Raw genomic sequence first — 17,290 nt, forward strand, 5'->3', positions numbered from 1 at the left:
CTGTTCGCAGTTTCCCACGCATATCTCCCCATCTCTCATACCACTCATATCCACATCCTCATACACTCACTCTCACTCTCAACCAACACTCAAGGGATACCCACAAGCAGCCATGGTCACAGACCCCGACCACGTCCTCGTCGACCAGGCACAGGCCGAACAACCCGCCCCGATCGCAACAAAACCCCTTCCCACCCAGGAAACCGCCGACGAAGTCCCTCTCGAGGTCTCCTACGCTGACGCCGTCACCGCTCACCACACTGCCCAAGCCGCTGAGCCTGCTACCCACCACCAGGCCGCCGAAGATGTCTCCGCCGCTGAGCCTGCTTCCGACTTTATCAAGGACACCACCAAGATCACCGTCCTGGACTTTGAGAACAACTCGGCTGCGTCTGTGACCGAGTCGGTCACTGTCGCTAGCGAGGGAAAGCTTTCTGCTGCGAACGCTGGGGATCAGGGGAAGCCCCCTGCCCCATTGAAAAAGAAGCGATCGGTTTCCAAGCTTGTTCAGATGTTTGAGGTAAGCTAACTTCTCCCAAGGGTTCGTGTGATCTTCATAACCTAAAATTAACCACCGACCGTATCTGCAACAATTAGACTGGAACTGTTATACCCCCGACTCGCACCGATTCTCAGGACGTAGGCGATGTCGCTGAAAACAAGACTGAGAGCGAACCTGTTGCGGCCGAGGATGAGAAAGCCGCTACCGAGAACGTTACCACTGAGGCGCGTGAAACCACCAAAGACGTGGCAGCCACTGCGGAATCTGAGAAGGAGCTCCCCAAGGACGAGACGAATGCTACGCCCGTCATCGACGTCGTTGACGAGGAAAAGACCGCCGCGCCCGTTTTGGAAGCCCGTGAAGTCGAAGCCGAGCAGGCCACTGCGGAATCTGAGAAGGAGCTCCCCAAGGACGAGACGAATGCTACGCCCGTCATCGACGTTGCTGACGAGGAAAAGACCGCTGCGCCCGTTTTGGAAGCCCGTGAAGTCGAAGCCGAGCAGGCCACTGCGGAATCTGAGAAGGAGCTCCCCAATGACGAGACGAATGCTACGCCCGTCATCGACGTTGTTGAGGAGGAAAAGACCGCCGCGCCCGTTTTGGAGGCCCGTGAGGTCGGAGCCGAGCAGGCAACTGAAGAGGCTACTCCGGAAGAGCCACCCATGGACGAGACGCATGCCACTCCCGTCATCGACGTTGTTGACGAGGAAATGACCGCCGCGCCCGTTTTGGAAGCCCGTGAAGTTGAAGCCGATCAGGCAACTGAAGAGGCCGCCTCGGAAGAGTCTACCGACGATGTCCCCTCCACTATCGACCTCCAAAAGACTCTTGATGAACATTTGAAGCTTTCGTACGAGCTCCAGAGTCAGTGGGAGGCTGCTTTGGCCTCTGCTGCCGAGTCGGAGAAGGAGCATGCTGTGTCTGCGGAGGATGTGCGTGACGAGAAGGAGCAGAAGGGAGAACCCAAGGATGCCATCACCGACAAGGTAGATGCCGCCGCCGTAGAGGAGTCGCACGCTTACACGGTTGATCACCAGAAGACCATCGACGAACATCTCCAAATGTCTTACGATCTTCAGAAGGAATGGGAAGCTTCCCAGAACGCTGCCAACGAGGCATCTACCGTCGCCCACGAGGAGGAGCAACCCCGGGATATCAAGACAGCCGCCCCAGCTGAGCATGAGGAATCCGCGCGCCCGCCTAAGCGCGATCTTGACGCTGTCTTCCAGGACACCGTCGTGCCTGCAAAGCGTGGCGTAGCAGCCGTTGCAGCCGCAGAGGACCCTGCAAGCAAGAAGGCCAACTTGATGGCCGACGACGAAGAGAAGCCTGAGCCTGCGCAGAAGGAAGTGACCGATGCACCAGTCGCTGCTGCTGACGAAGACACTGTCACTCCCGTCATTGATGTTGTTGACGAGGAGGGCACTGCTGCACCCGCTTTGGAGGCCGGCGATATCAAGGCTGAGCAGGCTAGTGAAGAAGCTGTCGACTCGACCGCTGCCCACGCCGAAGCTGCCCCTGCTCTGGAGCCCGAGGTGGCTGGGGAACCCGTCGAGACTGACCGCGAGGTTCCCGCCCCCGTCGAAGTTGACAGCGACGTCCCCATCCCCGTTGAAGCTGACCGCGAGATCCCCGCCTCCACCGACCCCGAGGCGTCTCCCTCAATCGATGTCGTTGACGAAGAAAAGACCGCTGCTCACGCATTGGACGCCCGCGAAGCTGAAAACGACCAGGCCAATGACGAAGGCATCCACGCCCCTGCAGCCGTCGATCGCGAGTCCTCCACTCGCGCCGAGGAAATTCCCATCCCGTCGGAGCACCAGACCACCGACTCCCATGTCGCTGAACAACAAGAGGAAGCTACCAATACTCCCGTTATTGACGTTGTCGACGAGGAAAAGACGGGCGCGCCCGCATTGGAGGCTTTGGAGGAAAAGGCCCAACATGCGAGCGAGGATGCAGTTGAGGACCGCCACCACCACCAGGCTTCTGAGGAGGTGGAGGAGCCTGTTGTCCCCGAGCGCGACCCTGCTTCCGGGAAAGCTGAAGAGCCCGCTGTCGCTGAGCGTGAACTTACTCCGGAGAAGACTGAAGAGCCCGCTGTCGCTGAGCGTGAAGTTACTTCGGAGAAGACTGAAGAGCCTGCTGTCGCTGAGCGTGAACTTACTTCGGAGAAGACTGAAGAGCCTGCTGTCGCCGATCGTGAAATCGCTTCCGAGAAAGCTGAAGAGTCGACCCCAGTCATTGATGTCGTCGAAGAAGAGAAAACTGCTGCTCCCGCTCTCGATGCCATTGACGCTAAAGCCGAGCACGCTAGCGAACACGCGGTCGAGTCCACCCACGAGGCTGACAACCGTCAGATCCAACCCGCCGACGGGGGTCACGAACACGAGAAGCAGGCTACACAGGAGGCTACGGAGCCCATCGCCACCGCCGACGAGCCTGCTCCCTGCAAAGAAGCCGAACAGCCCGTCGTCCCCGATCGCGAGCTTGCCGACGATGCCATCGCTACTCCCGTCATTGACGTCGTTGATGAAGAAGCCACCGCGGCTCCTACTCTGGATGCTCTGGACGCCAACGCTGAGCACGCTGCCGAGGATGCTGTCGAGCCGCACCACGTTGCTGCTGACCGCGAGATTCAGGAGGACACTCCTGTTGAACACGAGGAGAGCAAGGTGGTTGAGGAGCCTGTGGCCGCTGACCGTGAAATCCCTGCCCACAAAGAGGAATCTACCCCCGTCATTGACGTCGTTGATGAAGAGACTACTGCTGCGCCCGCGCTGGATGCGCGTGAGGAGAAAGTTGAGGAGGCCCACGAGGAGGCCGTTGAGCACCACGAGGACACCGTGGACCGTCAAGTTCCTTCCGTCCATGAAAAGCAGCCCGCCGCGCCTGCTGAAGCCCCGGAGCCCACCGCCGCCGCTGTTGACCGCGAGATCCCGTCCCACCACGAGGAGGAGTCCGCCGCACCTGCTGAAGCTCCCGCTGCTGCTGAGGAAGAGATCCCCACCAAGCAAGACGAATCCACCCCCGTCATTGACGTCGTTGATGAAGAGACCACCGCCGCGCCTGCTCTTGGCGCGCGTGACGAGAAGGTTGAGGAGGCTCACGAGGAAGCTGTTGAGCACCACGAGCGTGAGACACCGGCTTCCGAGCAGGTTGCTGAGGACGTCCATGACGACGCTGCTCCTGTCGCGGCTCCTGTGAAGGAGGAAGAGGTGGCACCCGTTACTGATGTTGTTGATGAGGAGAAGACTGCGGCGCCGGCTTTGCATGCGTTGGAGTCTGAGGGTGTCAAGCGTGAGGTGCCCGCGGCTGAGGAGACTGAGCGCGCTGCGAATGAGGAAGAGCAGGTCCCTGCACCCGTTGAGGACAAGCACACCGAAACCGTCGAGCAGCCCGCTGAGGTCGCCGACCGTGAAATCCCACAGGAGGAGAACTCCGCCGCCGCCGTGGAGCAGAAGCAGGAGGAAACCACACCCGTCATTGATGTCGTTGAGGAAGAAACGACCGCGGCGCCTGCTTTGGATGCGATTGAGGATAAGGCTGTTGAGGAGGCGAGCGCTGTAGAGACGGAGCGTGATGTGAAAGAGGAGGAGGCTACACCTGTGAGCGGCGAGCAGGTTGAGACGCCTGTGGCGGATGTGAAGGAGGAGGAAGGTACCCCCGTGAGCAGCGAGGAGGTTAAAACTCCTGCGGCGGAGCGCGATGTGAAGGAGGAGGAAGCTACCCCCGTACACACCGAGGAAGCCGCTACCCCTGTCATCGACGTGGTTGACCAAGAAACGACGGCCGCTCCTGTTCTGAATGCTCTGGACAGTCATGCCGAGTCCAAGGCCGAGGATGCTCTCCCTACCCCTGCTCCCGCTCACCATGAACCCGAATCCAAGCCCGCTGACCGTGAGATTCCCCAAGCTCATAACGAGAACGCCGTCACCGAGGAGCAACCCGCCTCCGTCACCGGTGACAAGTCCGAACCAGCCAGCGAAACTGCCACGCCCGCCATCGACGTCGTTGACGAAGACACCACCGCTGCGCCGGCGTTGGAGGCTCGTGAGGCTCAAGCGGACGACAAGATCGACTCCACCCTTCCTGCACGTGAGGAGGAACAGACCGCCGCTGAGCCCGAGCACGCGCAGACGGAACGCGAGGTTCCCCAGACTTCTAGCGATGTCGTCGAGAACAAGGACGTCGCTGCTGAGGAAGAAGCGCACACCCCCGAGACCAAACCCGATGCCAAGGAAGAGGAAGTCGTCTCCCCCGCACAAGAAGAAGCTGAAGCCGACAAGACCGCGGAGTCCCCCCGCGACGTCACGGACGAGACACCCAACTCCAGGGAACCGTTGGTCGATATCGTCACGGACGAGGTCACGGTCGCCGCCGCTGTCGAGCCTGAGGTGCCTGTCGCGCCGGCTGGTAGAGGGTACTGTCTTATTATGTAGAGGGAATGACGACTGGATAGGACACTACGCATATCAAGAACAAGACGAAGATACGCTTTTTTCGGCTTTGTCTCGCCTCATTCAAATCACCACCAAGGACATCGATCACCCATTCGGAGGAAGGAAACGGACCCACCTCTTCGCCATTTGTTCCTCCATTGAAGCAGGGTTTCCCTTCGAAAAGCACTCTCAATCTATACATCCTCATTGTCATATATCTGATATCCCCCATCGCGATCTTCATTCACTCATGTATCAATCCCCACGGACTTAGTTTTCTTCACACTAGTCCCTCCTACACTAGTCCCTTTTCAGTAGCATTTTTCCTCATGTAGTGTTCTTTACTTTACTCTTTTTTTTATTGAATTCATCTTCCCTGCCGTACTCTGGCTGTTTTCATTATCTTTTGTTTCACCCCCAGCTATTCATCTTAACGGATTCAAGCCTTTTAATAACCTCATGTCTTGTGCTCTCATCCTGGGGTCTGTTGAGGTTTCGCCTGTCTTTGAACCTCGCCGCCGCCACCAACAACCGGGTGTGTGCAGCAAGCAGGGCGCTGGGGTTACATCATAATGCATAGGTCCTTATAACCGCGGGAACGCAGCGGAGGAGGACGCGCCCATTGAGGCTGTTTTTCACGGTCGTCGACGGCCGGCTTCGGGCCGTTTGCATCCGGGCTGGAATTACATATTATATCACACCGTCCAACTCCGACCCCTGGAATATCGGACATCCGACCATATGATGAGAGAGGCGGCCGGCCAAATCTGCCCCTGTTGTACATTTTGTTGCGGAGGACGGTCGTAACTCGTTACTCCAGATGTATTGGATCCGATAAGATCCGTGCCGCGCCATATTTCTTTTTCTTCGCCTTGCACATGTAGCGGCCGGTGCTCCACATGGAAAGAATACACTGGGAAACAGGATCCGTACATATATATATACGGCGCTCCCTCCCACCCGCACCCCCATCAATTCATAGATACAGTATATGGGCATTACAAGTTATCAAAGCACATCAGCATCTCCACTCTCAAACTCCACTCTCAACATCACATCACTTCAAAAACACTGACCCGACACCCACCCGAAAAAAATGGCCTCGACAACCACCCTAACAGCCCCGTCGCTCCTAGCCAGCAAAAAACCCTGGGACGCCCGTCTCGCCGGCCCCGTGCCGCATGACGCGACGTATTATGCAAAGTGCTTCATGTCCGGGATTGTGGCGTGCGGGACGACGCATACGGCTATGACGCCGTTGGATGTTACGAAGTGTAGTATGCAGGTGGGTTGAGATAGGGAGTCCGTGCGCTTTGCTGTCCATTCTTCTCGCCGAGTCGACGACGTAGGAGGAGGTTCCTCATGACACAACCGTCAAGCGATTGTAACAGTGGTATCACACTTACGCGTCGGATTCCTCGGGGACGCGTCTGGCGCTTTTTTTCCCTCGAGATCGGAACAAAGCTAACGCATCAAACGCTCTGTACAGGTGAATCCCGCAAAGTACACCGGTCTCGGCCAAGGCCTACGAACCATCATCGCCGAAGAAGGCAGCCGGGCGCTCTTCAAAGGCTGGGCGCCGACCGCGATCGGCTACGGCGCGCAAGGCGCCTTCAAATTCGGCCTTTACGAGTACTTCAAGGACGCCTACTCAAACCTCGTCGGCGAGGAATATGCGCACAAGTACAAGCAGCTCATCTGGTGCGCCGGGTCCGCGTCCGCGGAGTTCTTTGCGGATCTCGCCCTGTGTCCGATGGAGATGACGAAGGTGAAGGTGCAGACGTCGGCGTTCGGGACCTTCCCGACGGCGCTTGGACCCGCCCTGTCGACCATGATCTCCAACCGCGCTGACACGAGGTTCCCGTACGGGTCGCTGGGTCCCCTCTGGGCTCGCCAGTAAGTGGCCGCTGCTCATGCCTGAAGTTATAATCCCACACAATCCGTTAACTCGCACCCCTTTTCACCACCCCCCAGAATCCCCTACAACGTCTCCAAATTCTTCTTCTTTGAGCAAATCGTCTCCGGCTTCTACACCTACCTCCTCACCAAACCCAAAGACTCCTACTCCAAGACAACGCAGCTGGGCGTCACCTTCGCCTCGGGGTACCTCGCGGGCGTCGTCTGCGCGATCGTCTCCCACCCGGCGGACTCGATCGTGTCGCTCATGTCCAAACCCGATAACAAGGGGAAGAGTGTGGGGCAGATTGCGAGGGAGACGGGCGCGAGACGGTTGTTGACGGGGGGTTTGGGGACTAGGGTGCTTATGATTGGGACGCTTACGGGTATGTGTCTGGTTGCCGCATCAATTCGTGTTGCGAAAGGCTCGCCCCGCTGGGATGATGCTGGGCTGGGATATCCATCGCATCGCTAACCCTCTCTTTTTCCTGCCGATTTCCGCGTTTCTAGGCATGCAGTGGTGGATCTACGACTCCCTGAAGACCGCCATGGGCATGGGAACCACCGGCGGCGCCTCCCCGGTCAAGTGAAGTAACCCCGCCAGTAGCAGCGTGCATTCGACGCGCGGCGGCTTTCAACGGACCACGGATCGCCAATAGAACCCAGAGGCTGGAAAAAGCCGAAACTGTTAACATCGAATCAGGAATATACCATGGCAGAGAAGAGTAGGGAACGTTCAAAGCGCCAATTCAGTAGTCCTGCATCTAGACCGCACAGATGAATAAGGTATAGTCAGTAACCCCGCGCATAGAACGCGATCCACCCCATTTCTATACGTAGAAGTAGTGTCTTAGTCTGCCACTCGACGATTAGATGTGATTTGAGCGATGGCTTTGTCCTTGAGCAAATGGTGAATGAAATGGAATTTCCTCATGAAATATAAAAACGGATGCACAAAATTTTAAAGGGTGGTTTCAGAGGAGCGCGCGAGACCGTGGGGACGATCGCGCAACACAACGGAAGGAGATGCAGCACGAAGTCGGCCGAAGGGCGGTCGTCAGCGGGCCCAGTTATGGGCAACGCCCCCGCTCCCCAGATCTCACACCAAGGTAACTATAAGCTAAGCATACCCCCCGTCTACTCCAATCTCACCCCATCCAAACTACTACTCATCATCTCCACCTCATCCTCCGGCACCGCCAGCGTCTCGTTGCCAAAGATCGGCAACGGCGCCGCGACATCCATCACGGCATCATCGTCGTCCTCGTCCTCCTCGTCGCTGCTCTCATCATCCTCGTCCTCGTCGTTCTCCCACGGCTGGTAAAGCGGGTCGACGAACCGGCGGGAGGCGGGGAGGGTGATGGGGTCGAAGGGAAAGAAGGCGTCGAGGCGGTCGGTTGTGGGTGTTTGGGTTGGTGGTGGTGGTTGGGGTGTTGTTGTCGCTGCTGCTGTTGAAGTGGGTGGCAAATTTGTTTGGGCGGCGGGTATGTGGGGCAGCGAGGCCGAGTGCGGGAGGAATGGGCGGCGGGCGGTTGCGGATGGGTTGGTGGTGGCGTCGTGGAGGGAGTTGGAGGAGGCGGAGGTGGTGAGGAGAGTAGGGGTGGAGAGGGAGGCGGTGGGTGTGCCGGTGCCGGCGATGAGGGGGAAGCAATACATGATGTCGAGTTTGTGTGTGATGCGGGCGAATTCCATGACGATAGGTTTTGCGCAGATCTGTTACATTTGCGGAAAGACGCAGTGTCAGGGTCAAAATCATTCTGAGAGCATCGGAACAATAATGTGACACGTACCCTAAACGGAGCAAATCTCGACATCAACACCCTCTGAAACCCACTCATCTCCGGCGGCAGCATCCCATAACCTCTCAACCCATCCAACCGGCCATCCCACTCCCTACTCTCCATCAGCTGCTTCCACCTAAAGCAAAACACATACACCACCGCCTGCACAGCCGAATAAAACACGCCATAGCGTTCCGTATCCGGGACCGTCAGGTACCCCATCCCCAGCCCGCCGGCGCCCGTCGCCTCGTTGTTCTCCACGTACGCGTACGTCCAGCCGTGCAGGAGCTTTAAACACGTCCGCACCGAGGACTGATTAAGGAAGTTGGCCCGAGCGATGAAGGAGCCGAGGTACGCCGATGCGGAGATGCGGATCACGCTGGGTGCGGAGACGTCGAAGAGTTTGCTCACCAGCAGGCCCATGAAGAGCTCAGGGAAGGTGGGGTCGAGGGATACCGCGTAGAACCAGAGGAACTGTGTGCATCGCAATTTGTGGGTGGGGAGGATAGTCCGTTCAAAGATGAGCAGGAACGAGTCGAAGAGGGCCCGTAGTTCGTCTCCCGGATTTTGTGAGGCAAAGTCGCGCAGGTAGCTAAACACCAGCCGGAGCATCGCGTCGAGCTTCTCGACGACTTCTTTCAAATTCGTTGCTATTGGCGTGATTCCTCCATCGTCGTCGTCGTCGTTATCGCTCCCTGCATCCGAATCGAGGAACATGTCCTGTTCGTTGAGCTCGTCCATCAGTGGGTCGTATTCTCCGTTTGGGTGCGTGAAGGCTGATGGCCGCGACGACGGTGACAAGCTCATCGCCACATCGCTCATTTTGCGAGACCACAGCCCGTCGCTGTTCTCGTGATCGGTCTCAAGGACGGCCTCCTGGACCTGTGCCCACACCTCGTCATCCAAGTCATCCAACTCGACCTGGATCTCGACGTCCACTTGCACAATCCTGTCTACAATCAGGGCCAGGACCTGATCTCGCAGCACGGGTGCGTAATCGATCATTCTCAGCACATTTCGGAGGTAATATACATGTGTTTCCATCGATTCACTTTTGTGCGGGAAGTTTTGCGTCACAATGGGTAGCATGAAGGAGGGACCGGTTGGGATGAGGGCTAGTACGCCTTGTAGCATGTTATGGACCCGATCGAAGTGCACTGACGGGGAAACGGTCGAGGTGGTAGATGCTGGTGCTGTGCAGAAAAGGTCGATCAGCAATGTACAACTAATAGCGGACATGGAAGCTTCAGTCCCCATACCTTTCCTCAGATTCTTCACCAACAACTTGGCGACGGGCAGCACATGCACAGCGTGTGCACTAACAAGGTTTTCCAGTAGGTGCTTAAATATGTAAATTGTTTCTTCGCTTTGTGTCACCCACTCCACCGACAGCACGGCGTCAATCATTGAGCTGAAGGCAGATGTGAGGCTGGACACAATGTGTGAGAACGCTCGAAGCCAATGTATCAGGGTCTCTGGCTGGATTATCGGCCCCGGTGGTGCTTTCCGCGTGAGTAGGTGTAATATTTCGTAATATAAGGTTTGGTTCCCCTGTAAGACATAGATTGAAGGTGAGACAAGCACATCCTGATATACGGCCTCCACAGCCTTCAGTAAACCACAAAGCCGACCCACCTCGCTTTTCTGCTTCAAAGCCAATAACAGATATTTAGCAATAAGTGGCGCATCCGTCGCCTCCCCTCCCAGGACTATCTGTCGTTCGGTCAGTGCGGGCTGCCCCGGAGAACTAGGCGTCGGAGATGGCATATCGAACCTAACAGTCTTCTGCTGTGACTTGAGAGCCGAGGCTGGTCCTTCGGAGTGCGACCGCCGAAGGATAGTTGGGGCTGCCAACGGTGTCCGTGGGTCCGTGGCTACGGCGGAGACCATTGCGACCTTGGGTAATAGCTGGCTGGAAGGGTTCGACGACGGCTGGAGCGTATTAGACTGTCCAGGTATGCACTGGTCTCTTGTGGACTAGTCAAGCTTTTCCTTGCTTGGTCGCAGAGGCGCTCCTCAGGGGTTCGGACAACGAACACAAAGGCAAGTCACAAGAGTGGCTTCGAATTCTACGCCAAAGGTAAGCGTCCTCCCCTTGCTGGAAAATGCTGCTCCTCTATGTTAACGAGGTATGAAATAGGGGACTTTAAGAGCCTTGCCTGGCCTGCCTGTGCATGCAGCTTGGGGGGGGCCAAGCAGGAAAAAGAGCGACGAGAAAAGAGGGATCAGCGTGTGAGAAATCAAATTGCTGTGCGCGGGGGGGCATTAGGACTCGCAACGCGCTCGTCTTGCGTTACAAGCCGTTCCAAACAGAGTCGCACATCGCAGCGCACACCCCTCTCCAAGGATGCGACCGAGAACGGACAATATTCTATCTATGATTCTAGATCTACGGATGGTCACGCCGCCTGCAGCACTGTCATGTACTCCGATACAGTTGAGTCCCTCCACAGCGCAGGGTTCCCATCATATCGGCAAGTGTTCCCTTAGCGTACCATCCCCCTTCGGCAAGTATAGACCTGTGCCTGCAGGGCTGTCCCTCCACGCAAAGCCTTTTGCAACCTCGCTCTCAATGCCGCTCACCACATCCGCAATCACATCCCCAATAACAGGCGCAAACTTGAATCCGTGTCCGCTACCGCCCGTCGCGACATACAATCCTTCCCGGTGAGGGACGGCCGAGATGACGAACCGTTCGTCAAAGGTGTTGGTGTACCAGCAGAGCCGTGCTCTGGCAACCGGCGCATCAGCGAGGGACGGGAAGAGCGTGCGCAGGAAGGAGAGCATTTCCTTGTACTTTGGCGCCGGGATGGTGTCGCCCAGGGGTGTGCCGACTGGGGACGGAATGGAAATCAATGTTGACGGATCAGAGCTCCAGGGAGCAGGTGTAGGATTGGTAAAACCCAGGCTATGGCAAGCGAACTTCAACACCCCTTCTTGCACCGGAAACCCGTAGATCCCCGTCTTGGTTATGTCAGCTGTCCACACCGGAAAGTTCTTGGAGGAAAACTCCTCGCGCAGGTTCTCCGGTACACTCACATAAATCACCGGCTGTCCAGACGCGACGACCAGGCTCGCCAGTTCGGGCACGATGGACGCCGACCACGCCCCAGCTGCGACCAGCACCGCATCGGCGTAATGATGAACGCCATCTCGCGTGGTGAGACCCGCCACGCGTCCGTCCGCGTTGCTTATGAAATCCGCTACACTGCCATGGTCCTCTCCAGTGAAAAACTCGACCCCCATCGCATCCGCTTTGGCCTTCAAGTACACCATCGCTTTGTTGGCGTTCACCATCCCGCCCAGTTTGTTGTAGTATGCGCTCTGCATAACCGAGTTGGAAGTCGCTTCTGCAAATGCCGGGAATTTGTCACCCAGCTCGGATGCCGAGAGTTCTTGCAATAAAGGCCCGTGGCCTATGCTCGACAGAAACTCCACACATCCCCTCTCGTATGGTCCTAGCACTTTGTCCTGGCATGCCAGAATGATCCCGCACTCGTCGAAGAGGGGTCGGTCGTCGTCCGGTAAGACCTTTGTCGCGTCATCGTTCCTGAAAGAAAGAGAAAGATCAAACACCTGTTCCACAAGTGCGCATCCCACGGTACTTCCATCCCTCAAATCCGTGATACGTAAGACACACCATTCACGCCACTTCAAAATAGCCTTCTCCGCCAACCCCTGTTCCAGCCCCTTCGCACCATAGTCCATCCGCACGATACGGTTGATATCGTTAGAGCTGCCATCCTCTGCGGGTATCGGGAGACGATCGAAGACTATGACTGTGTGCTGGCGTTGGCGGAGAGCTATGGCGGCGTTGAGGCCGAAGACTCCGCCGCCAACGATGAGAAACTTTTTTGGCGTTGGCGAGAGGATGTCGTCCGTACTCGTGAGCATGCTAGGAGAGACGAATGGAGTTGGCTCGCTTCCTCTCGTCGACACACGGGAAAGTATGTACTATAAGCCGCCGTATGTAGTCCCAGTGCCGGTGGACCTCCTACTGTAGTTCTCAGGTAGTTCTGTCGGTGTTCAGTGATGCAATACAGGATGCGTGTGGAGAAAGTGGAGAAGCGTGTGCAGGTCCACGTTCGCTCTCTATTCCTCCAGCAGCTTTCGGTTTCACACCCTGCATCCCGACAGCCAAACACACAACCCCTTCAACACAACCCCAGCACAACCCATACCCACAGCAGCACAAGCTCGTCTCATTCCAGACCGTTCTAAATATGGTACGTGAGGACGGTGATGGTCCGACTGGTGTCCAACTTACCGCTCAACCTGTCAATGTCACGCTTCCAGACGCAACACACAATCTTGCTTCTGCAGACGCACGCGAATAGGAAGGATACGAGGCAATGGGAAGGTAAGGGGGTCATAACCCGTGTTGACTCGGGTTGGGGAGTTCGAACCTATGCTTACACCTTCGTTAATGATCTGTGTGCAGATCACGATACAGTCAGCCTCGCCGTCGAATGTGAGTGAAGACAGGCTGGAAACCAAAATTCCACCTTCAAAGTAGGATCAAGCGTTGGAGAAGCTGACATGGACATCTGTGCCTGCTGTGCAGCGGTCATCAGTAAATTCGAGCAGCGTCTGAAGCAGTCAAACCCGACCGTTCGCAACATCCAATGTAAGGGAAACCCTGCATTTCTGTTGGACATTAGCCGTAGATGTCAAACTGAAGGTGCTTGTGCCTCTAGATGATATCAACGATCTACAGAAGTATATGTGAGTTATGCCCAGCGTAGTTTTCATAGCATCCAGCACACATATTGTCACACATTCATCGTCCCGATCTTGTACCACAAAAGTGACTCCCTGGGCGATGTGGCCTGCCTAGTGTAAGTCCGCGTCCGCTCCAGCGTCGCCATGCATATAATACTCACGCCTTCTTTGGGTGATATAGGCTCGACCCAACGGCGCGCGCGTACATTCCGCATGACCGGGATTGGTTCAAAGCAAGGGTATATAGTGGCCGGAATGACGGGAGTTCGTCTTTTGTCTTCGTATGCTGATTCGCTCACATCTCCGTCCCTCGCCGCGTTTCTGCAGGTGTTCAACCACCTCAAAAGGGTAACATTCATCCCATCCCACACATCACGATTCCAGCACCGCTACCCCCCACACTAACTCGGTCCCCATCTTCCCATTCACAGCAAGCGTCCGCAGCCCGATAAACACCGGAGGCCACCCAAATAACAGGTTATGAATGGAGGATACTTCGGCACCCCTTCTTGCTGCGCAGAACGAACGGGAGAGAGAAAGCGGCGTACAATTTACGCAAGGGGTTCTTATACATACCCCATGTTGTCCCTTCCTTATTGAGTGCGGTCTGGGGATGTGGTGTGCTACGGTGGGGCATCATAAGGCCCGCCACGCAACCCCACGGAAACCGCGCAGATGCGCTTAGTGAACCATCAAGGCTCTCTATTGAACATTAGTTCATATGTCTTGAGAGAAGGTCTTCGGATTGGCGTAAGAGGGTTTGAAGCCAATAATGAAAACGTTTCTTTGACCTCGAATCTGAATCCGTCCAATATCCGAATGAAAGACTTTCTCCCGTTGATCATTACTTCCAGCCAATGCGATAAATACGATTTCTATTTACTTCTATGAACGAGTGAAAAAATAGATAAGGTATGCTCCAAAAGAAAAAGACAAGACCCAGCTATGTACAAAAACGGATGGCTAACTTCTGAGAACTCCAAGAACCTTCCCCATTCCCACGAGTCGCCTCCCCTCCCACTCCATAGGTCCCTTCACAAAACATTCCACAAATCCTCAAACGCACACGTCAACTTCCCACACGTCACCGACGCCGACAACGGATACTCCGACACCGAGATCTTATCATCCACAATATCATCCACCCAATTATCCGACCCGTGCGCCATCGCGCCGATGAAGAAGACAACAGGCTCGTCGGAGGGGAGGGAGGTGACGTAGGGCCCGAGACGGACGGCAGGGACTTCTGAGGACATTGCTGCGGGAGGGGAGGAAGGGTTAGGACGGAGTGGGGATGGGATGATGGGGGATGGTCGGCTTACTGATTTTGCGGGCATTTGGTGGGAGGTGGTCGGTGATTGGGTTTTTGATTACTTTTAGGAGCTTTTCGGGGCCGTTGACGGCTCGGATGCTTAGTTTGTGGAGGAGTTGCACTGGTGGCGGTAGGGGGGTACACGAAATGAGTTTTCTCAATCGCCCCTCGACATTGCCTCCGAACAACAGCAGACATACCCATCAAACCACAAAACCGCTTGAAAGTCCTCGGTATCCGCACATGCGGGTTCACCTCAATCAACACATTCTTCGTCGTATGAATATACACCTGCAACAACCCCGCCTTATTCAGCGGACTATCCAACAGCGTCAACAGACACTGGTGGGTGATATCCGGGCGGCTTTCCGAGACATCCTTCCCGTGCTTTTTGAGGATATGGTGGTGGTCGTCGCAGTTGAGCAGGGCGTAGTGCCCTTCTTTGCCTTTGCCGAGCTTGACGGTTTCGAGCGAGGCTTGCTCGAGGACGACGATGAGACGTTTTGTGGAGGATTTTTCTTTGGCGACTTTCGGCGCTGATTGGGGTTGGGATATGCTGTTCATTGTGGGTGGGGGCTTTGCTGGCGGTTTGCGAGTGAAATGTGAACGGGAGTTACGGGGTGCGAAAAGGTTGCTTGGAAGTCAAAACTTCGACAACTCATTTGGGACGCGTCACGTGATTCGTGGGCATGATTTATTCGTGCGCAGTTTTGAGGTGGGATGCAGGAAGGTGTCTCTGGGCTGCTATGTATATGTACTTGACGATGTAGGGACCTATGGGATGTGAATTGTTACATATGTAAGAAAGATCTACTCTAGATCGCCTCTGGTGGTATCTACTCTACAAACGGAAGGATGAAAATATGTGGGATCTGAGTAGCACGACGGAGGCCAGCTCCCGCCCCATCCTCAGTTATCATACTCCGACCTCACAAGACTCTTTTCAATCTGCAGATTGTAAGTATTGCGGACCACATTCGGCTTGTAACCCGTCGCCCTGCTCGCATCCAACTTTGTAATCTTGACATCATGGCAGCCCGCCCCAGCCCCAGGGAGGCAGTTAAGCTGGATCATCGGGCGCGGCTTGTTGGTCTTCCCATCGATCTTGACGTTGGTGAAGGTGACGTTGGAGACACGCAGGTTGCCCCGGTCGGCCATGCAGGGCCCGGGGACGCACCAGAAGGTGTTGAAGGAGATGGGGTAGGCGGCGTCGGTGAGCTTGATGTTTTCGTAGTGGAGGTTACGGACGTAGCCTTTAGAGATGGGGTAGGACTTTAGGAGGATTCCGGCTTTGGCGCCGCCGTACTGTTGAAACGATGGGACGAGAATAGACGGTTGATTAGTGGCCTATTCAGAGCATCTGGATAGTTGCTAAGATCTGGAAGACTTACGATCGTGACGTTCTTGTAGGACACTCCATCGATTTGGACATTGGTCCCCGAGTCCCGTCCAAACGACCCAATGTTGCATCCAGCAGTCGACTCACACACAATATTCTCCGCCCTAAAGTTCGTGGTCGGAGTCTTGACGGTAACGCACTCATCCCCATTCCTCACAAACACATCATGCACATAATTGTTGTTCCCGGAGACATCAAACGCATCCGTCTCGCCCAACACATCGCTCACCACCCTCATATCCGAAATCTCATTATCATTCCCGTTCACCGTCAGATGGAACTTGGGCGAATTGATCAACGACACCCCGCTGATCTTGCACCGATCACAGTCCTGGAACCGCAGCAGCCGCGGTCGGCCCGGGTACCTATTCAGATGCGCCACGTCCGGCCGCCACGGGGTGCCGTTCCCGTCGATGTAGCCGGTGCCAGAGAAGGTGATGCGTTGGCAGGATTGGAACTGGATGAGCGTGCCGCCGAGGGTCGGGATGAAGGGGATGAAGATGCCGCCGTCGAGTTGGAAGACGAAGGGGGTGGGGTGTTTGAAGAGGACGTTGGTTTTGAGGATGTAGGAGCCCTTGGGGACGATGAGCTTGGGGCGCCGGGTGGAGGTGCTGCCCGGGTTGGTGGCGATGCATTGCTTGTACGCGGCGAGGAGGGCGGGGCCGAGGTCGGTTTTGTTGTCGGCCTGTGATGATGGTGGGAGTTGCAGGGCGTCAGAGAGAACAGCCCTTCGATGTGACGATGTCCCGAATGGATGACATGTGCAACAAACCTTTCCGCCAAAGTCCAAAACGTTGCAAATCTTCCCAGCGAGCTTCGTAACCGGGGCAGCGCGGGGTGCAGCGGGTGCGATCGCAGCAGCCTGCACGGCAATAGCCAGGCAGCTGACGATGAAAATGGCCAGAATGGCGCGTACGTATCCCTTCATTTTTCGGTGTTGTTGTCGGCGTCGAGGTATCTCTAGTGAGGTTTCGACGGTCTGGTCGCGAGAGGGCACCCTCGGTCGTCTTCCCCTTTAAGAACGGGAGCTGTGACATACACCATGAGCCACCGCTAAAGGTCCCGTCGGAGCCTGGCGCATCTGTACATTTCCGGAGCGGTGGTTGTTCGTCTAAATTCCAGATCCCAAGAGGAACGTGCAGATTGCCGCTGACCGCATCCAAATCGAGGCCCCGACCAGTGACAAACCCTTCCATTTGGGGATGCAATAAATTGACAGCGTCATGTTGTATGCAT

At 56.1% G+C, this 17,290-nt stretch overlaps 7 protein-coding genes across 7 annotated transcripts; 3 read left to right on the forward strand and 4 right to left on the reverse strand.

Annotated features, from left to right (window-relative positions):
- Nucleotides 1–112: 112 nt before the first annotated feature.
- Nucleotides 113–4,944, forward strand: EV422DRAFT_565636 (uncharacterized protein; the record flags this gene model as incomplete). The annotated part of the gene is made up of 2 exons (XM_053072343.1): nt 113–520; nt 598–4,944. The coding sequence occupies 2 exons, from the start codon at nt 113–115 to the stop codon at nt 4,942–4,944; spliced, it is 4,755 nt and encodes a 1,584-aa protein (XP_052927763.1).
- Nucleotides 4,945–5,561: 617 nt separating this feature from the next.
- Nucleotides 5,562–7,762, forward strand: EV422DRAFT_522076 (putative mitochondrial carrier family). The gene is made up of 4 exons (XM_053069793.1): nt 5,562–6,229; nt 6,434–6,840; nt 6,919–7,226; nt 7,351–7,762. The coding sequence occupies exons 1-4, from the start codon at nt 6,041–6,043 to the stop codon at nt 7,428–7,430; spliced, it is 984 nt and encodes a 327-aa protein (XP_052927764.1). The 5' UTR covers nt 5,562–6,040; the 3' UTR covers nt 7,431–7,762.
- On the reverse strand, nt 7,705–10,511 carry EV422DRAFT_612204 (RNA polymerase I-specific transcription initiation factor RRN3; the record flags this gene model as incomplete). The annotated part of the gene is made up of 4 exons (XM_053073892.1): nt 7,705–8,553; nt 8,631–9,814; nt 9,881–10,172; nt 10,257–10,511. The coding sequence occupies 4 exons, from the start codon at nt 10,509–10,511 to the stop codon at nt 7,978–7,980; spliced, it is 2,307 nt and encodes a 768-aa protein (XP_052927765.1). The 3' UTR covers nt 7,705–7,977.
- A 333-nt stretch (nt 10,512–10,844) lies between these two features.
- EV422DRAFT_522079 (FAD dependent oxidoreductase) lies at nt 10,845–12,699 on the reverse strand. Its single transcript, XM_053069794.1, has 2 exons — nt 12,262–12,699; nt 10,845–12,171 (listed from the first exon to the last, which is right to left on the reverse strand). The coding sequence occupies exons 1-2, from the start codon at nt 12,513–12,515 to the stop codon at nt 11,088–11,090; spliced, it is 1,338 nt and encodes a 445-aa protein (XP_052927766.1). The 5' UTR covers nt 12,516–12,699; the 3' UTR covers nt 10,845–11,087.
- On the forward strand, nt 12,700–14,140 carry EV422DRAFT_522083 (rudimentary enhancer). The gene is made up of 9 exons (XM_053069795.1): nt 12,700–12,847; nt 12,918–12,981; nt 13,063–13,092; nt 13,186–13,248; nt 13,319–13,346; nt 13,430–13,459; nt 13,525–13,582; nt 13,671–13,691; nt 13,775–14,140. The coding sequence occupies exons 1-9, from the start codon at nt 12,845–12,847 to the stop codon at nt 13,793–13,795; spliced, it is 318 nt and encodes a 105-aa protein (XP_052927767.1). The 5' UTR covers nt 12,700–12,844; the 3' UTR covers nt 13,796–14,140.
- EV422DRAFT_522087 (Alpha/beta knot methyltransferase) lies at nt 14,128–15,266 on the reverse strand. The gene is made up of 3 exons (XM_053069796.1): nt 14,856–15,266; nt 14,666–14,776; nt 14,128–14,601 (listed from the first exon to the last, which is right to left on the reverse strand). The coding sequence occupies exons 1-3, from the start codon at nt 15,217–15,219 to the stop codon at nt 14,378–14,380; spliced, it is 699 nt and encodes a 232-aa protein (XP_052927768.1). The 5' UTR covers nt 15,220–15,266; the 3' UTR covers nt 14,128–14,377.
- Nucleotides 15,262–17,033, reverse strand: EV422DRAFT_585295 (pectin lyase-like protein). Its single transcript, XM_053073442.1, has 3 exons — nt 16,827–17,033; nt 16,047–16,739; nt 15,262–15,960 (listed from the first exon to the last, which is right to left on the reverse strand). The coding sequence occupies exons 1-3, from the start codon at nt 16,980–16,982 to the stop codon at nt 15,565–15,567; spliced, it is 1,245 nt and encodes a 414-aa protein (XP_052927769.1). The 5' UTR covers nt 16,983–17,033; the 3' UTR covers nt 15,262–15,564.
- Nucleotides 17,034–17,290: the final 257 nt, after the last annotated feature.

Source organism: Fimicolochytrium jonesii (genome assembly GCF_025526975.1).
Source record: "Fimicolochytrium jonesii strain JEL569 chromosome Unknown EV422scaffold_5, whole genome shotgun sequence".
NCBI classification, from domain to species: Eukaryota; Fungi; Chytridiomycota; class Chytridiomycetes; order Spizellomycetales; family Powellomycetaceae; genus Fimicolochytrium; species Fimicolochytrium jonesii.

What these genes read in the sequence shown, in the direction of transcription:
- EV422DRAFT_522083 (XM_053069795.1), top strand. An exon ending in AACGATCTACAGAAGTATAT is followed by an intron (nt 13,347 to 13,429) that starts GTGAGTTATGCC and finishes GTACCACAAAAG; the next exon opens with TGACTCCCTGGGCGATGTGG. An exon ending in GGGATTGGTTCAAAGCAAGG is followed by an intron (nt 13,583 to 13,670) that starts GTATATAGTGGC and finishes GCGTTTCTGCAG; the next exon opens with GTGTTCAACCACCTCAAAAG.
- EV422DRAFT_522087 (XM_053069796.1), bottom strand. Translation starts at nt 15,219, where the DNA reads ATGAACAGCATATCCCAACCCCAATCAGCGCCGAAAGTCGCCAAAGAA. An exon ending in GCGGTTTTGTGGTTTGATGG is followed by an intron (nt 14,777 to 14,855) that starts GTATGTCTGCTG and finishes TACCGCCACCAG; the next exon opens with TGCAACTCCTCCACAAACTA. An exon ending in ACCAAATGCCCGCAAAATCA is followed by an intron (nt 14,602 to 14,665) that starts GTAAGCCGACCA and finishes CCCCTCCCGCAG; the next exon opens with CAATGTCCTCAGAAGTCCCT.
- EV422DRAFT_522076 (XM_053069793.1), top strand. Translation starts at nt 6,041, where the DNA reads ATGGCCTCGACAACCACCCTAACAGCCCCGTCGCTCCTAGCCAGCAAA. An exon ending in TTACGAAGTGTAGTATGCAG is followed by an intron (nt 6,230 to 6,433) that starts GTGGGTTGAGAT and finishes CGCTCTGTACAG; the next exon opens with GTGAATCCCGCAAAGTACAC. An exon ending in TATGATTGGGACGCTTACGG is followed by an intron (nt 7,227 to 7,350) that starts GTATGTGTCTGG and finishes CCGCGTTTCTAG; the next exon opens with GCATGCAGTGGTGGATCTAC.
- EV422DRAFT_522079 (XM_053069794.1), bottom strand. Translation starts at nt 12,515, where the DNA reads ATGCTCACGAGTACGGACGACATCCTCTCGCCAACGCCAAAAAAGTTT. An exon ending in ATTTTGAAGTGGCGTGAATG is followed by an intron (nt 12,172 to 12,261) that starts GTGTGTCTTACG and finishes TCTTTCTTTCAG; the next exon opens with GAACGATGACGCGACAAAGG.
- EV422DRAFT_585295 (XM_053073442.1), bottom strand. Translation starts at nt 16,982, where the DNA reads ATGAAGGGATACGTACGCGCCATTCTGGCCATTTTCATCGTCAGCTGC. An exon ending in TTTTGGACTTTGGCGGAAAG is followed by an intron (nt 16,740 to 16,826) that starts GTTTGTTGCACA and finishes CCATCATCACAG; the next exon opens with GCCGACAACAAAACCGACCT. An exon ending in CCTACAAGAACGTCACGATC is followed by an intron (nt 15,961 to 16,046) that starts GTAAGTCTTCCA and finishes TCGTTTCAACAG; the next exon opens with TACGGCGGCGCCAAAGCCGG.